At 36.0% G+C, this 23,180-nt stretch overlaps 2 protein-coding genes across 5 annotated transcripts in view; one reads left to right on the plus strand and one right to left on the minus strand.

Moving 5' to 3' along the window:
• Positions 1–23,180, plus strand: part of CHIC2 (cysteine rich hydrophobic domain 2) — a 515,980-nt gene that overhangs the window by 266,847 nt on the left and 225,953 nt on the right. The window lies entirely within an intron of this gene.
• The window catches only part of FIP1L1 (factor interacting with PAPOLA and CPSF1), a 40,631-nt gene that overhangs the window by 1,984 nt on the left and 15,467 nt on the right, over positions 1–23,180 (minus strand). For 2 of the 4 annotated variants that reach the window (XM_064653961.1, XM_064653960.1), the window contains 7 exons: positions 17,619–17,712; positions 16,420–16,573; positions 11,292–11,318; positions 10,667–10,721; positions 8,818–8,873; positions 4,613–4,690; positions 3,382–3,601 (listed from right to left, as the gene is read on the minus strand). In XM_064653961.1, coding sequence (XP_064510031.1) covers positions 3,382–3,601; positions 4,613–4,690; positions 8,818–8,873; positions 10,667–10,721; positions 11,292–11,318; positions 16,420–16,573; positions 17,619–17,712 — 684 coding nt within the window. The remainder of the gene's footprint in view (positions 1–3,381; positions 3,602–4,612; positions 4,691–8,817; positions 8,874–10,666; positions 10,722–11,291; positions 11,319–16,419; positions 16,574–17,618; positions 17,713–23,180) is intronic. The other 2 variants (XM_064653962.1, XM_064653963.1) reach the window with 1 other exon arrangement.

The following is a 23,180-nucleotide window of genomic DNA, read 5'->3' on the forward strand; positions in this document are numbered from 1 at the left end:
TATATTAGCACAGCTTAAAAAGGCATGATCATTTAATCATTTCTCTACTAAGAAAATCCTACCCAGATAGTGTCCAGCATCATTTAATAGCACGACCTCAATGCAAATGAATTTAGCGTAACTATTTATACACATCATGTGAAGTCTTCTGTAACCATAGTTTGGCAGAAGATCCCCAACAAATCCTAAAGAAAGGCACAACGCAACCAGGCTTTCTGAGCCAGTAATGAAAACAGGAAACAATTTAGATACTATCAACTTGACAAAAGGCAAGTGTTTTGTCTTTGCCAACATTTACCGTCAAAGAAAGTATCTTCCTGCAGTCCCTGACAGCAGCAGAACAGATCAGACAGATTACACAAGGAGAACAGCTCAAGTCTAAAGAGATTTCTCATGTCCTGGAGCAGTGAGAACTTAGATCACACCAATTTTATCTCCCATAACTTGGATCCCCTGGCCGTTTCCCAAGTGAAGACATCACATTAATGATTACCACAGCTATGCATGAAAACTCAGAGTGAGAAGGCAGAATGTCTAAAGCAACAGCACTAGTCTTTCTGTGAAACTGTATAATTATATCATTAAGCAAACTTCAAAAATTAGCAATTTAAGAGACTGCAGAGAAGCATCAAACACCCCACAGTAAATCCTGCTTTTCTAAGGGACACAAAATTATTCACACATCAAAATCAGGAAAACTACAGCTATTACAGAACTCAAAAGTTATGATTTGCCACTGAGTAATACAACTTCATTGATTTTTATAATGCATTTATAACTACAGATCTGAGAGTAGGCTGATCACATCCTGCAAAGTACATTTGTGACCAGATGACACAGAATCACAGACTGACTGGGGTTGGAAGGCACGACTGGAGGTCATCTGGGCCAAATCGCTGCTAAAGCAGGGCCATCAGGACAATGTCAAGACTGGTTTGGGATATCTCCAAGGATGGAGACTTCCCAGCCTCTCTGTGCAGCTACAGTTTCCTCTCAGTATCTGATATTGCCTCCCAAAACTAGTATTTTGATAATCTAATGAAAAAGTTAAAATCTGAATGTGTAGCACTACCTTCTCATAATCTTGGCATAAGAAATCAGATGGCTACTTGTAGACTTATGGCTTGGTTTCAAAGATGAACCCAAAACCTTTAACGTTAACCCACAGTCTGCATCTGTTCTGTTACACAGCTATTTTAAAACACTCTAGAAAAGTTTAAAAATATTATGGATACTCCTTTTTAAATCTTATTTTGGCAAACTATGAACAAACCATGACACCTTGTTAAGTGTATCCGAAAATAAACGACTTCTATAAGTAAAGTAAAAAATCAGTTTGCCAAGATCAGTATGTTGGGAACTTTCAGGAACACTCTAATGCTGCTCAGTGCATTTTGACCTTAATCACACATTGATCGTGGAGTCTCTTTCAATCTTCTGACTGTCAGGACACCAAGTCCTATAAAGCTGCTCTCTAGTCAGACAGACCCTTATCTGCTCTGCTGCATGGGATTACTGGGTTCCAGGACCTTAGAAATACAGTTGCTCAGGTTTTAGTTTGTTGTTTTGGGGTTTTTTTTTCATTTTTCAAATTGCTGAGGAAAAACCACAAAATGGTAAGATATCAATGAAATCCCAAAGTCTACATTTTTAGTCATAACTAATTGACTAAATGCACACTTTCCTCTGAGGATAGCAGGGTAAAAGCAAAACAAAATACAAAGACAGCTGGAAGTTCAGCTTTTTAAACCGCATTTTGGTTATACTAATAGAATAAAAACAATTCCCATTTTTTTACAAATTTTAAGAAATGCTGTAGCACAGACACAGGCTATTTATCTGGAAAACAAATACTAAAACCATTGACAGCAGTAATTTCTGAGCAGTAAAAGCTAAACACGATGCTTACTCCAAATCCCACGAAAGTATCGCTTGATCAAAGTTTAAACAAAGAGAATATAAATAAAAGTTATAAATCCGTGCAGTCTCCAAAATAGTTCACATTCTCTTCCTCACAGCTCAATTCATTTTATTTTCTTAAGTGCACAGAATTGAAAATCAACCTTCCTAAAAACATTATGTCTGCATGTTCTTTCTTAAGCCTCTCCCACCTTTTCTGTGATTCCCAAACCAACTTATCCTAGTTAAGGGCCTCCCATTTTCTTACACAGCCATGTGGCAACAGCTTTGCTACAGATGGTGGATAATTTAGTCACACAAAGTTGAGGCCTGCTCTTCCCCCTCCTTTACAGATAACTCTGGCAGCAGCACAGAGATTTCTCAAGGCCTGGAAGCTATTAAGGTTCATTTCAAGCACCCTTGAATGACCAGGGTTCTTTCTGGCCTTCAATCAAGCTGTCTGAGAAACAGATGATTAGAAAGGTCTTCAGTTGTCAGAAACTGACCCTGGAACATAACACATGCACACAGGAGAGGACATCACCACACTGGCATACATGGAAAATCCCCCATCTTGCAGTGTGCACCCAGCTAACAATCATCAGGCAAAAAATGCTATCTCTCAACCGAACTAATGTTGACTCTGGGTGCTCTCATTCCTCACAGCATAAAACCACTGTAAGAACAATCTGCCTAATAGCTAACATATATATTCTGCAAAAATTAAAACTTAAAAAAAAAAAAAAACACTAAAAAAAGCATCAAATATTTACCCCAAAATGCTTAGCAAACAACAAGCAGAGGAAATTTAGAAAAATCTGGCAAGCCAACAGACCTCTGCTCTGTGGAGTCATAGAGCATCGAATGCTCAACATTAAATGCTTTGTACTTGTGCACATGAATCACAGAACAGTTGCAGCTTTTTTTTTAAAGCCATTAGAGAGTTGAAAGCTGAATTAAGTTATCTGCCATGATTTTAATCATCTGCATGAAAATGAAAAAAAGTTCTTGACCTTGAAATAATAGTTTTAAAGAAGACAGATTATTATCCAGCCAGTTTTAACAACTAAATTAACCATTTTAGCAGGTAATAACAACATTAATTAAGGTCAAATGTTGCAACACATTGCTCTTTGCACCAAATCGGCAACTAAAATTCATTTAGTACATCTACAGGTTTTTTCTAGACCTACTGATGTCAGAGATGGGTATCTTAATCATTCTCAAGGCTTAAATCGCACCTTTAAACTGTAAAGCGCTATGACCAGTTTGGATGTTTACTGTCCATTTTTTTCACTTCTGTTTTACATTTAGAAATTTAGAATTACAGTTTCCAAGGGAAAAGGGTGAAGGGGAGGAAGCCACACCCTCTAGCTCTTTGGAATATACAGCTGAACACTACATTTTAATGTTGAAGTACACTATTTAAAACAGACAAGGGTTTTGAACAGAGTTACAGCACGCTTAAGACATTTCACTAACCTGTTGAACGCACTTGAAGATGGACTGTGATCTCGGTCCCTTTCCCTGTCTCTGGTACGTTCTCGATCTCTGTCTCGGTCCCGGTCACGATCCCGATCTCGAGATCGCTCTCTCTCACGTTCCCTATCTTTCTCTCTTCGTGCATAGTAATCCCATTGCTTGCTGGTGTCTAGAAGACTAGACCATGAAGGTGCAGAACCTGCAGGGTGTGGAAAGGTGACTAAAGAGAGAGATGTAGGTATTAGAAAGAACAAAATCAGAAATCATACAGAAATTGCAATACTACTTATGCGCGAAAACACAGAGGTTTGTCAGCCTCCTCTGATGACGTTTTTCAATTTTCCCCTTTCAAATTAGAGTTAATTCTAAGCAAACACCACATTTTTTCTATGATGCTAATAAAAGCCTCTGGCCCTCATTTAAATACTTCTTATGAAGATGTATAGAACCAGGATATATACCCCGAGGACTGCCTAAATACTTTTGGGAAAAAAAATTAAAATATTGTGCGAAGATCTTCTGAACGAATCTGATTTTATGTGGTCAAATGGCTTTGTTCTGGGGGAGCAACAAAACAAAATTAACCACAAACAAAACTGCATTTGAAACTTAGTTGTTCTGAAACCACAGTTCAGAAAAAGAAGCAAAAAGGACGCTTCCAACTTTATATTTAGATGCTACTATTTTTATTTTTCCCCCTTTAATATCACTGTATTTAAAAGTGATATACGTCAGTTATAAAGTTCTCATTCACTAATTTATATTCTATACTGTGCTTTGTCATGCTTTTCTGATTAGAGATGTAACAGGAGCTTTAGAGATAAATTTAATCTGGGAGAAGAAATAACATTCCCACTTGTGCTTTGTATGATGACATTTCTGATGAATACTCAGGACAACCACCACCACTAAAATATAATAGTTTAAGAAAATTAAGCATAGTCTTAATCTAAAAGATGATATGCTTAAGAAGTTAAGAAGGAAGTCACAACACTGTCTCAAAACCGTTTTTTAGGGGGCTAGCAATGGGAAGAGAGAGGGAAGATGCTTCTCTATTGCTTTCTGCCAACTTCAATGTAACACATAACTACTATTCTTAATGTCCCAATTATTCTGTCCTGCCCTCCCTCCCCAGAAGTCCCATGAATGCATCCTGTAAAAAAAATAACAAAGGCTGAGTATTTAGCTGGAAACAGCACTCTCTAGCGGACTTACAGTACTGAGGACTTACTTCTCCCTTTCTGTTTATCTGCCTTGCTAGCTTTCCTAACTTTCAATAAATCGTTTGTTTTGAGCTCCACTTCATCATCTATAATATGAGAACAATATTTACTTGACTTCATGGTGTCACAAAGAGATTAACAGTACAATTAACATAAATATTCACTGAACAATGTAAAGTGTGTTACTGATACTGTATTTAAGACTGTTGAGTTATAAAAGCAGTGGCTTCTGCTGACAGCTATGTTCAGGCTGCCTTGCCTGTAAAGTCTGAGATATTCCTGCCCCAGAAAGCTTTGGCAGAAGCTTAAGACAGCAGTTTGCCAAGCATCCAGAGGAAGAATACAAAAGACCTTTTGAGCAGGCAGTGGAGCAAGAAAAAACATTTCATTGTTAAAACACGTTTGCAATGAAAAGTATTATAATTCATTAAAAAAGCATTTATACAAGGTTTTGCCACTAATAAAATGCTTGACACTGTTTAGCTCCAGGTCTACAGACAAAATGAAGAGTTAACAGAAAAAAATGCCCTAATACAATATTATGCTGTTCATTATACTGCCGAAACCCGAAATTCTTCGAAGGAAAGCAGCCAGAAATAGCAAAAAGACAGCTGGACTTTAAAGGCTGCTAATTTCCTTGACTTGCCACTATGTCAACAACACATGTATGGTCTATGAGACACTGGCTGCCAGAGCATTCTGATCTAAAGTTTAAACTTAAGTTTAACTTTAAATCTATACTACAAAACAAATATTAATGATAGTATAAACTTTTACAATAAATTTTGGTTACTGCACCACATCTGGAGTAAATCTCACCAGAGAAAAGTATGTTATTTCCACCCCAACAACATGACATAAACCAGTAATTTGACACTGCATATTTTTATCTAGATTTTCACCAGGAATTATTCACAACACACAAGAAGCTTACTTTTTAATATGAATTGGTGTTCTGCACTTACTATACCAAATGAAGTAATTTGTCACTTCTACTATTTTTACATGGATTATTCCAATAATTTCTGCAAGAAAATAGACACTTGCAAAATTTAACACTGATTTTATTTTTTAAAACAGGAAGAGAGCTTTGAACAATTAATAGTTTTGGAGACTTGAGTCCTGTTTTGGAGATTGTTTAAAAATTTAAAGCTTCATGCTGTCACAGTGTAAGGCAAACTGTTTAATGCATCTTCTTCGTGCCTCAAAAAATACTGACTCTGCAACTGTTTCTGTAACATTAAATGTCTTACAAGTTCATAAGATATAAAGAACATTTAGAGCATGGAACAGAGAATTGCTTGAAAAAAGAGCAAACAAGCATACAGTACAAGTTGCTTCAAATGCAGCTCAGTAAAATTCAAAGATCTGACAGCAAAGGTAGCACTGAATTGTGGAAGATTTAAGAGCAAACTGACAAAACCACATCGATGCAGTGGAAGAGCACAAAGACAAAACAGACGTTCTTGAAGCTGCAAGCTAAGAATGTAACCTTCCTAATGGGCTTGCAATGGGAAACATGCCTTTTTCTAAGGAAAAGACATGGAAGTATGAGCTGAGGAATTTGTATAGGCAGAAGAAAGGCTAGAACATTCCATTTGCTCATCTTCCCCAACAATTTCACCAGGAAAACTAGGAAATAACAGACTGTCAAAGACGACAACAGGTTGGAGATTCAGCACTATCATCCAAAGCAACTATTAAATAAATATACTTAGTGATTGTTAATCACAATGATCATCTCTACTCTACTACACTGCTGAGCTCTCAACATATTAAGTTCTGATACACTGAGAGCACTGGCAAAATGCTGACCAGTGACCACACTGCGCAACAGGAACTGTGAGAGTATTATGTTGGCCAGGAAAACATCTTTCACTAAAAGACAGCAACAGCAATAAAATGTCACTGAGCCTCTACAGATCCAGAAGTCCATATGACAGGGACAGCTTAGAGACAGACAATTTGCTTTGTGAAGCAAATACAAAATTTTACCAGACTGTAGAAGACTGGGAGAAGACTGGGAAGATAGGAGCAGACTGTGCTCCTTGGTCTCCATAAACCACATAAAAAGGCAAACATAATTTTTTAAATCCTGCTGAACAAGTTCAAATTCAATGTTGGCATGACCATGACAACAGTTATCTTTTAAATATCAGTGCTGCAAAAACATAAGCATGCCATCACCTCTGAAGGTCAACATAAAACTTGGAAATATTCTCATGTCCCTGACAATACTTGGCAGAATAGTAAATTCTAACAAAAGAGACACCAAAGTGGAAAACATTCTATATTGGAGACTAAATATTAGATGCAATATACATACTAATGACTGTAAGACTGCTTTCCTTATGATACTCTGCATGGTCTTAGTTATATGCCTCAGCTTTACCTTTTTGCTAAAACTTCAGCAAACACAATTTAATTACTGAATAAATAGTGTAAAGGAGCTGTTTACCCACATCAAGAATTCTTGAAAACATAGTAAGCTTCTAATGCATGAAAGCAAACATTTGATAACTGATAAGAATCCCAAGAACCAACAAAATACCACTTGTTACTCTGCTACACTGCTACAAATTGCAAGGTCACTACATAATGTCATTTTGTATATCCATGCTGAAGACTTAGGAACATTCAGGAGACAGATGTTCTGAACATTTGATCTGTGCTGAACATTATGTATCCCCAGAAACAGGCAAAACTTTTCCTACAATTTCTCCTCCCATCAGCTAGGGTTCAAAGGAACAAGGAGCAAGGCAACAGAATTCAGCTGAAAGAAAAGGCACTAGCCATAGGGCTGGATGGCAGATGTCCGAAGGCAGACAGAGGTAGTGACTGGCAACATGCAAGGTCCTGCAGCTGGGTAGGGGCAATTCTCAGTGTCAGTACAAACTGGGTAATGAATTAATTCAAAGCAGCCCTGCAGAGAAGGGCTTGGGGATACTGCTGGATAAAAAATTAAATATGAGCCAGCAATGTGAGTGTGCAGCCCAGGAAGCCACTTGTATCCTCGGCTGCATTAAAAAGAAGAGAGGCAAGCAGGCTGTGAGATTCTGTCTCTGTGTGCTCTCATGAGACCCCACCTGGAGTATTTGCATCAAGCTCTTGGACCCCCAGTACAAGAAAGACATGTTAGAGCAGGTCCAGAGGAGGGCCACAAAAAATGATCAGAGAGATGGAACATCTCTCCTAGGTTGTTTAGGTTGTTCAGCCTGGAGAAGAGAGAAAAGACTCTGGAAAGACATTACTGCAGCCTTTCAATATTTCAAGGGAGCTCATAAGAAAGCAGGACAAAGAAAGACTTTTTACCAGGGCCTGTTAGTGACTGGACAAGGTGCCATGGTTTTAAATTGAAAAATGGTAGACTGGACATAGGGGAGAAATTCTTTATGAAGAGGATGGTGGTTGCCCAGAGAAGTTGTGGATGCCCCATCATTAGATGTATTCAAGGCCAGGTTGGACAGGACTTGGAGCAATGTGGAATAGTGATTGAAAGATGTCCCTGTCCACGGCAGGGAGGTTGGAATGAGATAATCTTTGATTGTTCCTTCCAACCAAAACCATTCTGTGATCTTTATCTTCCCATTTTATCTTTTGGCACAAGAAGCAGAGCTGTGCCAGGTAACAGTTCTAACCTCACTGTAGGTTCTGTGGATGCCTGTGATGAAGCTTGTATTTTAGTTCACTCTAGCTGGAAGAATGGAAAATGAAGGTTTTTGGCATCAGATTTTTTTTCCATAACAGTAATTAAAAAAAAAAAAAAAGACTGACTTTGCAACAGGATAGCTGAAGACTACAGTGTCTTAGACAAACATGTTCTGTACATCACTCAGGATTTTTCAAGGACTGGTCCTGCTGGTTCAAATTCTGATGATATCTCAACAGTACTTGTTTTTCTGCTTCAAAATCCCACCAGTTCTTGAAAAATTCTCCCTGATTTGTAGTCAATATTATGGAATATAATTTTTCAAAATCACAGTTCTGCAAAAGCAGCAGGAAAAGATATACAGTATACAAGTAAGCAAAACAATAGTATTCAACAGGGGTTATATTTGCAACAGCATGTATCTATTTACAATGGTCAGCAATGAGCTTTCATAATGAACTACTGACGGGACCTGTTTAGTCTTCTAGTTAAAATCCTCATAAGTATATCAAACGATTTGATATAGCACTAGTCAAAATTTTCAAATCCAGCAACCTTACTTACCACTGCCATATGAAAATGCGCGAACAGAACGACCATCATAGCCAGAAGAATGTCCACTGTTGAAAAGAAAATACATATAAAACCCCAGTTTTACCATCAGAGCTACCTCCATCAATAAATACATACTTTCGATATTCTTGCCACCAGAGATGAAAACCCAGCATTTGTTACAAATGGATTTAAGTTCTCCATTTTGAGCATTACTGAATAAGGAAGCTGTCTATCAACACAAATATGTATATTTCATGTTTTACTACAGGAGGTGAAAACAAAAAATTATGGAATTTTAAAGAAAAATATCTGTATCATCAGTTGCTCTCTTTATATTTTCAATGAATTTCCTATTTCAAATATTTCTCATATCATAATACATTTCTGCACAGATACTGAATTTAATCTACATTTGCTTGAAAGTGCATCATTCCTGAATGAAGCTGTTCTCATTTCTTCTGTTAAAAAGTACAGGTGTGAGCATATCTAAGAACAGGTGGACTTAAAATGTGTAGTTCTATAAATAAGCTATTAAATTAGCTACACATTTTCTAGGACAACTTCTTCCAGTGCCAGTCAACTCAAGTAGGTAAAAAACAGAAGGGTTAAAAAAGATAATACTCACACAGGACATAATTCATACATACATAATTCTTTCATGACTTTCAGCACTTCCTACATAACTTGCATGAATTATCTTTGCATATTTAACCTAAGTGTTAATTCTGTTCTCGAAAGCACTTCAATACTGAGAAGTATGTTTTGGGTTAGCTTAATTCAAAAAGGAAAAAAACCACCAATGGTAATGAAAGGCCCATGCAACATCTTAACATTTAAAAGTATGAGAAATAGTTCCCAGGTTCCATAATAAACTTGATTTTTTCACATCATGTTTCAAAACTACATAAATATTCATCACAAGTAAAGGCAATGACCACTGCTTAACAATGAGAAGCAGCTCTCACAGCAACTGTCAGTATGAAATAATAAATTTACTTTCATGTACATAAAATGCCTCCAGTTACGGTTTTTTCCTCAATTAAATCAGATGAGAATTTTCTCAGAGATTTACATCATCATCCTCTAGCATATATGTTAATAGAATTTTCAGTTTCAAAGGAACAGTTGCATATATCTTCCTTTGGTGAGATCCAGAGGACTGACAAGAGGCTTGTACCATCTTCTTAAATGAGCTTTGTATATGACCTGGTTTTGGCCTTTAGCTAAAGACAAATACTTTTCAAGGACTGTCCTAGCTGACTTTTTTCTTCTTTTTTAGAAATTTGTATCTATATATATAAATACATGTATGCATGTACATATACATGTATACAAAAAAGAGGTATTGAAAAAGTACAATTAGGCCTATCGCAGCTGAACACTTACAACAAACAGAACAGAAATAAAATTTGTATTCTGTGGAACTCTGGAATTTCCTGTAATTTTTGAGGGCTTGAATCTGTGGCCAAATTGTTTGCATGCATCTATAGAAAAGGATATGGTAGCGGAAAATTATAGAGTTCATTTAAATAGGCCTTCAGATTACTAAAGAATACTTTAACAATCATTTACCTTGATTTTGTTCTTATGTCTTGGCACTGATATACTGCCGGAAGTATAAGTTATACTGATACAGTGCCATAACTAAACTAGTAAGTGGCCAAGTAACCTACTCAAAGAATAGGCTGACAGGTGAGACTAGTAACATTTCTGTAAAATTACTGTAAAAATCTGAAACTGTCTCCCCTATCCCAGATAAAAATCCATAAAGCACTGGCCAGTGTAAGAGTGCTTACTTATTTCTTTTAGTTACAGAATACTGATATATTGCTTTATAAGATTTCAAACAGATAATCACCTTTCTATTGTGGGTATGAGGGATGGTGGAGGACCGCCAGGTGGTGGTGGAAAACCTGTAACAATAAATAAGGTAAGGGGAGGGGGGAAGAAAAACCTACTACCCATAAACACATAGAAGAACTCGGCTAAGCTTACAATAACAAACGAATCCCAGAGAGAACAATGCAGAAATTGTTTCTGTGTAAATGGGTTTTATTTTGTAAGACTAAGAACGACTTTCCAGCTTTACAAAGGCAAAACATTAAGCATGCATTATGAGCGCTTCAAATAAAATATTTTATCATTATTAGAAATATGCTAATTTAGAAGCATAGAAGAATTCCTGACTATCTAACAATATTTAATGTACAGCAATCAAAATCACTTAACACATAGCTTAGAAAAAAAGATTTTAAAGAAAAGAAGGAATATACATCTGACAAACTGGCTTATTAGGTCCACCAGTCAACAGCATTTTCACACGTTTTCTCTTCCACCTGGCATCAAAATAACTGAGCCTACATATATACATACAGTTTAGTGTTTATGACTGTTTATCTGTATAATTAAAAGGAAGTTGATAAATTGCACATCAGTTTTCATCTCTTAACCAAATGTGGAAAAAAAAATCTAAGCAAGTTTACCTGGTGGCGGCACTGTTATTGGTATACCTAAAAAGACAACAAATGATATATCAGATATAGTAATAGGTTATGCTTATTACCTGTAGATCTAAAACCAGACTGAGCTATTACTACATACATGATCAAGAAGAATGATAACATATTTTCTGTGTCCTCAGATGAAGACCTCACACTAACACCAATTGTTAAGATTTTATGCAAGCCTGTGAAATCCAGCTTTTAATTTAAATTCCTATTCTTTAAGATCTTATTTATTAAGAGGCAAAAATAATGAAGAATGACTCAGGGTCTCAAGATTAGCATTAAATTCATAAAATGTTTACTATACAGAAGAAAAGTAACATCCCATAGACTACATTTGCTTTATTTTATATTCCATGGTTACATGGAAGGAAATGCAATTGGCCTCTGACCTTTAATAGCTTGGCAGAGGAAATAGTAGGTCCACATGAACAAAGTATTCTAGCAGCAGTAAGCATTACAGATGTTTGAGCCAATGCTATGACACTGCAACTAATCATTCAATCGCTACTTGGAGGGAAAAAGATTGTTTGGTTCTCTATTTTCTTGTAAATATCTGAAAAAGAAGCATCCTTTAACAGAAACGTGCAAGAATTACTCTAATCTGGTGTTCAGATCGACCTTAGTTGTTACAAATCTAACTAAAAGTTGAGCAAATTTTTCCCAACTAAATTAGCTTACCTAACAAAATATACTGCCTGAACATGTAAACCTATCTTATTGACTATGAAAGGAATGATTACAAGATAAAAATAATCTGCATACTTCATAGGACATTACCTTCTAATGCTTTGCAAAGAACTAGCTTTACCTCAACCAAACACACAGAACTGTACTACATGAAAATAATAAACTGGGCTCAAACAATATTGTCAGAAAATAGACTACTTCACCAAGCGTAAAGCACTTTTAGTTATGAACGACTCTGCTTCCATTAAAAAATATGTATTTTCAATCTCACTTTTCACTGCAAAACTTTGGGGAGGGAAAGAACAGAAAACTTTTGCAAGTGCTTTCATCCATTTTGCCATAGCTGCAGAAACATCCAGACATTAGTACATGATGAAATTTTTATTATTAGTTCAATATTAGAACTAAAAGACTACGGTATGGCATCATCATTTTACTAAATCTACATCAGGAAAAGCCAACTGCCCCTAGATTGCCTTGGCAAAAGGACAGAATGAAGGAATATGCAAGCTGAGGAAGAGTAATCAATATCAAAATTCACTAATTGCTGGTGATTACACCAACATGAATTCCTACCAGCATTAATCCTACAGGATTAAACAAACTGTGAAATACAATTAAGGTTTCAGGCCAATCCTGAAGATTTAAAATCTAATCTCTCAGCCAAAATGTAAATCTGGAGGCAGTGAGGTCCAACAGCCAAATTTCTAAACTGCATGAGCCATTTTCTCCTCACCAGGACACAAGGTTTCCAGTGTGCATTATCATTGTAAAGAACACTTGATATTGCACCATAAAATATTTGACAGTGTGACATTTAAAAGACTAAACAATCCTGCTGAAAATTTCTGAAAGAAAAGAAGACTGAGAACTCAAACTGTTGCATAGGTCAAGTGTTTTCTATTAATCTTTTTCATTAAATTGTTCACATGAATAGATTCTTCATGAGCCTACAATATAAAAAATATATACATAAAAATATATAAAAATACTTCTTAACAGCTTCTTACGCTAAGAATGTAAGCTAGAAAAATATCAGTTCTCTCAAATTGATTTTTTAGCTCTATGCTTGAAAAGATTTTAATTGCTGCACTAAAACCAATATATTGTTAGCACTGAACATGGCTTTCAGCACTATCCAGAGAATTGCCTGGAAAACCATCAGCTAATACTCTTTACAAAAAGGAAAAAAATCTGATTAAACAATTAATATATTCCTCAGAATTTTATGTTGTGCAGAAATGAAAGTAAAAATATCATCACAAGACTAAAAGCCAAATGAAAATTTTAATTTGAGAGCCATTCAAACAAAACTAGGACAAACTGAATACAACTAATATCCAGAGACCAAATGTCCAAATAATTTTAATGAACTGTTTTTTGTGGTGTATTATAAAAAAAAAAAAGGATAAAATATCCATTTTTTCCTCCAAACCTTTAAGAACATTTAAAAATTCATGATTAATGCTTATATAATTTTTAAAAAGAAGCTAATTTACTTGAAGGTATAACAATGGAAAAAACATTCTACATTCCAAGTAAGCAAGTAGTAGTGAAAGATCTAAACAAACGTTTTTCCTCGCTTTCTTCACTAACATACACGTGACACAAACCAAGAAAACAGTTAATGGAAAATTGAGAATTTCGTAACTCTTCACTCCTTTGCCTTCTACTAAAGCAATGTATGAAAATATACTTGTAGTGTCATCAGCCAATTACTTCTTCTGAGAAAAAAGACTCTGAAATATTGTGTAATTTCTTGTAATGTAGGGACTAAACTTGCTTACCAATGCAAGAAGGTGGCTTAGTATAGACCTTGTCACATCCCTACAACATGTTGTGCTGCCACAAAGACACATCAAGCCTAAACCCAAATACTCAGACTGGTGTCTCAAAAGCAATCCAAATGGCATTAGTGCAGCATTTTACCTTATGTGTTCAAAACTGCTTTCAGGACATTGTATACCATCCTACTAATTCAAGGCTGGCAAATATTTACAGAAAATATTTACAAGTGGGTTTTACTAAAGAAAAGCAATGCCCCATGTGCTCTGCTTGTGGAGTAAGGAATCAAACATGATCAATGCTGCCAGAGTGTAACAACATACTGCAAATTAGCTGAACTGTGTAACAGCCCACAGAAACATAATATAACTCAACTTGGTGTAAAAACTTCTTTTGCCACAGGCTAAATTACGTCAAATTCCCTCTATCACAAAATAAAATATACACACTTAGGTTGCTGAGGCTGAGAGGATGTACAGTCATTTGCCAAACCCTGGTAATTATACATATTGCAAAACCCTGGTAATTATACAACAGAAGTTCAATACTTCAGAGGAACTTCTTTTTTTTTTATATCACCAATACATGGTACATTTTAACTACATGCTTAAACCAAAGCATGTAAACCAACTTTCAAAGCCTGGGTAACAGGAGCATCCACGTTCTTCTTTAGATGTAAATTACTCCAACATAGCAATAAACCAAGCAAACAAAAACCAACACTTTTTTTGCCACAGCCAGTCATCTCCTAGGACTATTTGACAATTTTCTGCATTTAGCCCTTTGAATCATTCCAGGACTTGTTCCTCAAAAAAGATTTGAATCACAAGAGTGAATGAATACAGGACAAGAGATCTAACTTCAAAGCAAGATCCTTTTTCAAAGGCACTTTCGGAGGATGTTTTATATTTGGAATACTTAAATTTTCTGGCAAGTAGTCCTGGTTTAATATTGGTTAAGCACAGTTTTTTCCTCCTCCTCCATTGAACCTAGGAGGGATGGCAGAATCTATTTTAGGAACAGCTTTGAAGATAAAGAGCTGGCAACTGCACAATTAAAACACAGGCCTGAAGAAACCAAATCCACAGTTCTTAATCGTTATTTTCTAATCTATTCAAATGACGGAAGGATGTTCAAGAAGACCTTCTGAGTAAGTGTATGTCATAAACCTGTCTGTAAACCATAGGACTAAAGCCAAACCTGCTTGCTAGATCTGTAACACATGTGGCTTTCTTTCACCTTTAAAAATTCAACAGGTGAGAGATTTCGTAAGAACAGTCCAGTACCCGCATGTGAGATTCCTGCACCAAGTGTGTCTGGGGTGTCTGTGAGGGTTCTCATTTTTTTAAATAATATACAACTTAGATCACCTTTTCTGAACCACAATTACAATTCAAATAATTACTTTCTAAAAGCTTGTAATGCATTACATTATCAGAAAGGTTTTAATGCAGCTTAAAACCACAGTGAGCATTAATGTCACATTCTTCTCCTTTCTGTCCCCTCCCTGCAGTAAGAAAACATCACAAAATTGCCAGAGCAAAGTTTTTAAAAGTTTTTAAAGTTTTAAAATTAGTAGGAGCAATTGAAGAAAGCAACTTCTTCTATGAGGACTTAAACCCTAGGAAGGTACACACTTACAACTCTCAAATAATAATGTTATTTCTTTGCTTATACATAAGGGTATTAACAGAGAAACTTTTAGAAGATTCCCCGTGCAAGAAGAATAGCAAAGAAAATGCTAAGCATGATTTTCAGAACAAGTAAGCAAAAGAATGCAAGGAACAGAGGGTGAATATTCAGAGAAGCTCCACCTTAAAGCAGTCTCTTCTACAGACAAATGCTTCACTTTCCTACTCAAATACTCCACAAAGTTTCTCCATCTATTTTAATTTCTCACTGACCAATCTTCTAAGTTCCTTGCTAAATCGTTTTGAACTTACTGCCTAAAAATTATCAACACTCAGGTAACTGCACTATTTGTGCAAATGCCCATGATACTTCTCCCAATAAATTTCCATAAGTATCAAGTTCCATCAAACGTTCAGGAAGTACCAGTAAATTTAAAAACAGATTTAAAAATGGGAAGAGTTCTCAAAAAGCTTTGATTCCTCTAAGATTCACAGACACAGAACACTGGAAAAAACCATCAGGAGATAATAAGACCTCAGACTGAAAGAAAGGCTATAGCACAAATCTGATACTTACCAAACTTCTGGGAATTCATACATGCTGTGAGGGAAAAGGGGAATTAGAGTTTCTCTTGCTGCTATGACCTTAGACATCAGAGAATCCAACTTGTGACACAAATTCATGGTATGCTATACTTTTAGTTTTGTAGAATGATTTGTTAACATGTACTTCTCAATTGTGTTAGCACTTACTGAATTACAGAAAACAGCTTCTCACTTCAAACATTTTCAAGAACACAAGAATGAACAGTCTCTTGGTAATTATTTACTACTTGGGATTATGCGGAGAAAATGAAGATAAAAGTTTCTGTTTCTGCCTTAGAGATACATTTAAGAAAAGAGCAGAACACAAAATTCTGAAATTCTGCACGATGCACCTCAAACATTTGATGTTAATGAATCTCTCATTATCCACATCCTATGTAGTGCAGGACATTTACCTGGTGGGGGAATCAGAGGTGGAGCAGTACTGACAGTTGGAGGGGGTGGGAGGAAAGGAGGTGGTGGAAGGTGGGTAGGTGGAGCTCCTGGAGGGAAAAATGGAGGTGGCTTGGTAAAATTGTCTACTTCAGGATTAGAGCGTTCTGAAAGAACCTGTAAAATATCAAACTCTAGTTACAATTGCTATGTGAAAACGGCAGAAAATAGGTTTCCTCTCTTTCCTGTTACTACAACAGGAAGGTATCACTTCACACATTAAGAGCCATATTCAGATGGTTTAAGTTCTACCTGCATACCTATGCTCAATGTCCCACAGTTGCCAAGTACCTTTAAAGGTCTAAGAGCAGTCAACGGGGGACAACAAACGTGAGACTTCAGAGGGAATATAAGCCATCTGAATACGGCCCAAAACACCATCTTAAATTTATATAATGGAAAATATTTTAAAAATCAATATGAAAAGCATGAGAAAAACCAAGACTATAAATTACTTAAACATTGTGAGATCAGATGAAAAACACATGGCAGCGTTTTTAATGTAAGCACTACAATCCATTATTATTTCCACTGTTTTACCTAAACCTAAGTTAAGTTGCATGAAAATGCAACTAGGACACCAAGCAACCTTGATTCTTGAGAAGAAGTGTATTTCATCTTAATAAATTTACTTGCTTTCTTAATATAATACAAGTCTAAAGACTAAGATCATAAACACTCATCTTGTAATTTATGGTAAAATAGTACAATATATTTAAAAACAATCTACTATCAACTATTTATTCCTTCTCAACTTATTTTTAAAAGACTGCATTTCTCAAACTGCATATGAGGGGGCTTTCTGCATTAGTGTCTGGCACGAATAGGGGACAAATGAGCAGTTTAAATATTTATCTTTGTCACTCAGTAAACAAAACCTAATCCCATGCAGATCTAGCAGAACCAATGCTGTCTCCTGGACTGTAAATCTGCAATATCGCTCATTTCCTTTCAGCAAGAGGCATACCAAAATATTTATCTTTTGAAATTTATCAAATGTTTCATCTTAACATATTTCAGTAACTGCCACAACTTTATTCCTGAACTTAAAGCTACTTATGTGTTACTCATTCATGCACACTGACATGTTTTAATCAGAAGCTATGGGGAAAGCAAAACTGTCTTTTAGTCAAAGATAGAGTGCAAATGTAGAGTATAAAACCTGTATGTTGCTGTTTTCATTAGCACGCCGTCGTCCTTCCACCCTGCTGATAGTGATGCTCTGTCCAATCACATCTATGGTGCCAGATATTCGCCTGCAACACAGGACAAGCCAGATCAGCAAGCAGAATAAGAAAAGGGGAAAAAAAAAAGAAAAAGAAAAGAGAGAGAAGAAAGCCTTAAGGACTGCTCTCATTCTATATGTCAAAGTTCCTTCTGTAGAAAACATAAAAGACTGTTTCTGAAAAACATTAAATGGGATGCATTTGCTGAAGTATGTGAGTGTATAGGACTAAACAATGTAGCAATAAAGACTCCTGCAGGAGAAAGGCTGACTCTCCAACACTCTCCGTCCACCCCATACAAGATAATACATCTACTCTTCTGTTACAAAAAGAAAAAAAAAAAAGGAAAAAAAAAGAAGAAAAAAAGAAAGAAATCCCAAAACTTCAATAATAAAGTAATAAATTATACAGAACGTCCACAAAAATCTAATGTAAGATAGCTATAAACTATTAATTAGAAACGATTTCTAAATTGCATGAAACCACAATGAAGAATTCCATGGAAGATCAAGCAAAGGTAAGATAGAAGGCAGAAATAAACAAAAGCAAATCCTTCCATGTAGTATTGATACTGCAACACATATTGAACAAAATGAGATGCTATCTCTCTTATCCTGGAATACACAATCTTATAGAAAGTATGTGAAACTAGTAAACACTGACTCCCAGACTAAACCTTCAAAAAGAATCTTAGACCAGCCATTCATACTCCTGTTCCTCAGTTTTTTTCAAAACACTAAGTCTCTCTCCCTCAAACACCCCTAAAACATTTCCACGATTAAGCACCACATTCACCTCCTTTAAAGAAACCAGCAGTAGAGCAGCACAAGACCCACCTCAGTCTCTCTCACAATCTAATCAGGCAACAACAGAACACAATATAAATTAAGAACACTTACCTCAGAAGTAATTAGTAATGAATTTTTAGAGAAAGATGACAAGAAAAGTGACACACATATACACATTCTTTCCCTCCCGGTTTCTGCCAACTTGCATTTGACAATTTCTTTTGAACAACACTTTTACTTTTGATCTCTCAGATGAGATCAGTTTCGCCTATTTTTTTGACTCTGTGACTTTTATTATTTTTTTGACTTTTAACTTTTCAAATAAGATTAAAAATGCTACACTAAGGGTAAAGACATGATGGCATTTTAGTGGATACAAACAGTAAAATTCAAAGCATAATCCATATCTGAAAATCTTCAGTAAATCAACTACATGGGACTATACTGACACTAAAGAAGTCCTCCAGGCACCAAACCAGAAAATATGACGAGGATCTGAATGTCATCTAGAAAAACTAAAACCTGATATCTGTGACAATGGGAATCATTATTTTGAAGAGAGGAATAATCTATATTATAGAACTTTCCTATTTGCAGCCCTAAAACAAATGAAACCTAGAAACTAAGCTTTATAGAAAATGTGTAAGTCTTATGCAGATAAAAAACCTATCTGCATAAGAGTTATAAAAGCCAGGCCGGATAAGGCCTTGAGCAATGTGGTCTAATGGGAGATGTCCCTGCACAAGGCAGGGGGGGTTAGGACCAGATGATCTCCAAGGTCCATTCCAACCCCTTAACATTCTATGATTCTACCTGAGGTACAAAATTACAATACTAATAGTTGAGAAAAACAAAGGTATATCTGTGCCTTACCCATAAAGGAAATGATAGCAGAGAAAATTGACAATATTTATTAATAGTATGATATATTACAAGTAAAAGAAAGATTGGGAAAAAAAACATAGAATTTTTTTTCTAGTTTTAGAAGACAAGTTCTTGTCTTTTTTGCATCTAATGTACTACTAACCACATGAATACAAATAGCAGGGACTACAGCTGGAAGCTGGAATTACAGGCTCAAAGTTCTGCCAGACCAATAGCTCTGACTCCAATTACTCAAATACCTAGATTCCAATGCAGCTGAAAAAGATGCAGCAGACACTAGAGCATGAAGAAACAATTAGATCTCCCAGAGATAATATGAAGTTCCTTGGCAGACTGCATACTGAGGATGATCCAAATGCCTGTCCTCTGAGCTTTTCAATATCTGGGTTTAGAGCTTCCGCCCGGATTTTAAAGCAAGTTTATTAAGCACAATACTTCTGAGTAAAAAAAAAAGAACTAAACAGTCCAGTGGTACAAGAGTCTGAGAACACAGCCACAAAACAGAACATGTAGACTATACAGCAGTTGCTCCAATGATAACACAAATTTAAGAAATTCTCTGGTCTTCTCATACCCCATCCTAGGAGTTAGATTATTACACTCTAAATTCTGAAATAATCAACACCTGCTTTCCTAAACCTCCCCAGTGGTCTTGCATGGCATTCCAGCATTACTATGCCTTGAATTATTATTTTGCTTTAAGTAATTAAATGGAGAACATAGGTATTATAAAACAATTGTTAAACCAATAATTGTTTTCACTGTCTCAGTCTTCACTCTGACAGTTCATTTGGTTTTAGAGTTCTCACACACTTGTACTTCCCCATTACTGGTATCTTAACTATCTAAACCATATCCTAGAAAACTCATTTTACCTAGCTTTAGTCCTTATGTATGATAGATGACACTATTCTACAGCAAGAAGTCCCCGCTTGGCTCGCTCCACTGATTTACAGGGCTTCCACTTGGGAGTGATGTACACAGCACAATCAAGACTTTTTCTCTCTTGCACTGTCTGCACACTGCCAGAAACTCTTGGAATCAGCACTGAAAACACACACAGTGACACCAATACAAGAGTACTGGCATCAAAGCAGTATATGCCTCAACCATACTACAAGAAGAATTTTGGCTTGGGAAGCAACCCAAATACACCACTGCATTATCAAAGGAAAGGGCTCAGAAAGTGCATTGCCATATCTGACTTGGCCGTGCTGATCCTCATGAAGTAAGATGATCGTTTTAAGGAACTTGGGGGGACATCCTAAACGTTCCAAAATCTGCCATAGACCTTTTCTGCTCACAGTATCGAAAGCCTTGGTGAGGTCAACAAAGATAATATAGAGACCTTTGTTCTGTTCCCTACACTTCTCTTGCAGTTGTCTGAGAACAAATACCATGTCTGTGGTACTCCTGTTGGCTCTGAAACCACATTGGCTTTCAAGCAGAATGCCTTCTGCTATAGCAGGTATTAGTCTGTTCAAGAGTATTCTAGCCAGGATTTTGCCAGCAATGGAGAGCAGAGTAATACCAACCAGACATGCCTATCTCGTATTGGCCTTTTTAGCCACCAACTCGCTTGTAACAAACGTGGGTAAAGCCCTTCCCAAATCTTTGTTCGCGAAGCCTAGCCATGGCGATGATGATGATGACCAAAGGAAGCAAATCTCGACTACCAGTTAGTTGGTTCCTAGACATCAATTTTACTGAAATGAACAGAGCTTTCACTTAATTTTTCTAGATTCTGAAGAGTACACCTATGCTCCCTCAATCTCACTCAGCTGGTGCTTTATAATTATTATTTAAATAACATTGTATAGTGTTATGTCCATTGTTCTTCCCGACAACTGCCAAGAGATTTAATTTTCATAATGATGGATGACTTCAGGAATTTGCCATCATACCTTGAACTTCACAAATTCCCTATTTTCAAGACTCCAATAATGATTTCATTACGTACTCCACTAGAAGAGCTTGAAATTGAACAAGAGGAAGCATATATTCTGTTGCAGATGGAGCAGCAGATGACACTACTGTCAAAAACATAAACTGCACAAAAGCAGGGGAGGCATCTGAGTGTCAGAATTTAAGTTTGGCAGTTTTTGTAAAAGGGCAAATCAGACACCTTGGATCTTGTTTAAGGCACAGCAAGCTAGCACATGGAAAAATTATCTAGACATTATCTAGACTAATAATAAGATGTTAAGCAGGCATTACTAGGCTTCTGTCTGTGCTGTAAGCAAAGAAAAGGAAGGGCATGGTTTGTCTCTTACACAATCAGGGCACCTGGGATACAGATGAATTCCCAATGGATACACCCAAATAAAAAAGGCAGTCCACATGTGTGGGATGCATGTGAACCCAAAACAGAGTTCATACAAAGTGTATCTTGAAAGGAACATTCCAGCAACTCTGAGTTATTTCACTCTAATTAGAGAATGGTTATTTATGAGCCATTTGCACTAAGAATACCATTCTCCATGGAGATTTAATTCAGAAAGATAATCTCATTTAGCAAGATGAGTTTATTTAGGTTCTACAGAGCAAAGAGAAAGAGGGGAAAAAAGAAGCAGAAAAAAAAGACAAACCTAATTATTTTCCAAGTTCATAGCTTCATATCCAAGTGCATATCCTTACCACAGATAATCTAAATAATCTGCTTTTTGGAATATCTCCATACCACTTTTCAGAACTCAGAAATAGTCTAACTACTGGATGTCACATTTATTCAGCAGACTTATAAGATAGTCTACTAATTATAGAATTATAATGTACTTCAAAACCCATATTTAGTATGTTTTTCTGTTCCTTCTTGATTTGCTTATGTGTTTTGTTTTATTTTCCTCCTCTTGAGGACATCCTCAACTCTGCTGAGTTCACTCACCACTGACTGATATAAATCAGAAGCAGATTTACTACAGAAATCATTATTATAGAAAATACTTTTTTTTCCAAATAATATCTGAGTTTCCATCATTTAGTCTTGCAAGGCTAGTTCGTGAAACAAGAGAAATCTGTATTTTTTCACAGTAATAACAGATCACAAATCCATTTTCTATAAAAAATGTGCTTACAGAAAGGCCCAAGCACAGATAAAGCTAATAAACAGCCCACTGCACTGATGGGCTAATTTCTCTGAAACTCATTTAAATGTAATGCACTCTTTAGTAACTGTAAAAGCATAAATGGAGGTAAAAACCAGAAAACTTCTGACAGAAAAAGTTTTCTGACGGAGAGCTGTTCTAGGTATTGCTTTAATGAGAAAATATCAGCTTTTGAAGCCAGCTTATAAATGAAACTTCTACTTATTTTTCTAGTACTAAAGAAAAACTCTCTCACAGTCCTTGAAAAGCGACATAAGGAAAAGCACTGGTCTGAAAAGATATAAGATATTTTTATGAAGTAGCTGGTTAGGACAGGTTTGAAATACATCAAATCCTCTTCATGTTCTAGAAAGCACAAAAGTCAAAAGAGGTTCCTTCATGATTTTATCTTAATTGTGGCTATGGACACAAGAAATCTTTCATTAACTACCTCTAGAGAACAAAGATTTTACTTTATACCATATTGTTTGCATGTGATGTCCATTCACTAAACCATTTCCATTATGAACCTAACTCATCCTTCAGGGCTACACTATACTTTATGCTACTCAACAGCTCTAAGTATTACAGAAAAAAGGCAAGAAATTCAGGTGTCATTTCTAAACAACTAATATCTTAGTTATAATTAAGACAGCCATTGTTTATAAATTCAAGCAAAATTTCCCAGAGACACATTATATGAACAAGCACTGAATTTTGCTTTGAATTACACAGTTAGGAT

Source organism: Pseudopipra pipra, chromosome 4 (genome assembly GCF_036250125.1).
Source record: "Pseudopipra pipra isolate bDixPip1 chromosome 4, bDixPip1.hap1, whole genome shotgun sequence".
Taxonomy (NCBI): Eukaryota; Metazoa; Chordata; class Aves; order Passeriformes; family Pipridae; genus Pseudopipra; species Pseudopipra pipra.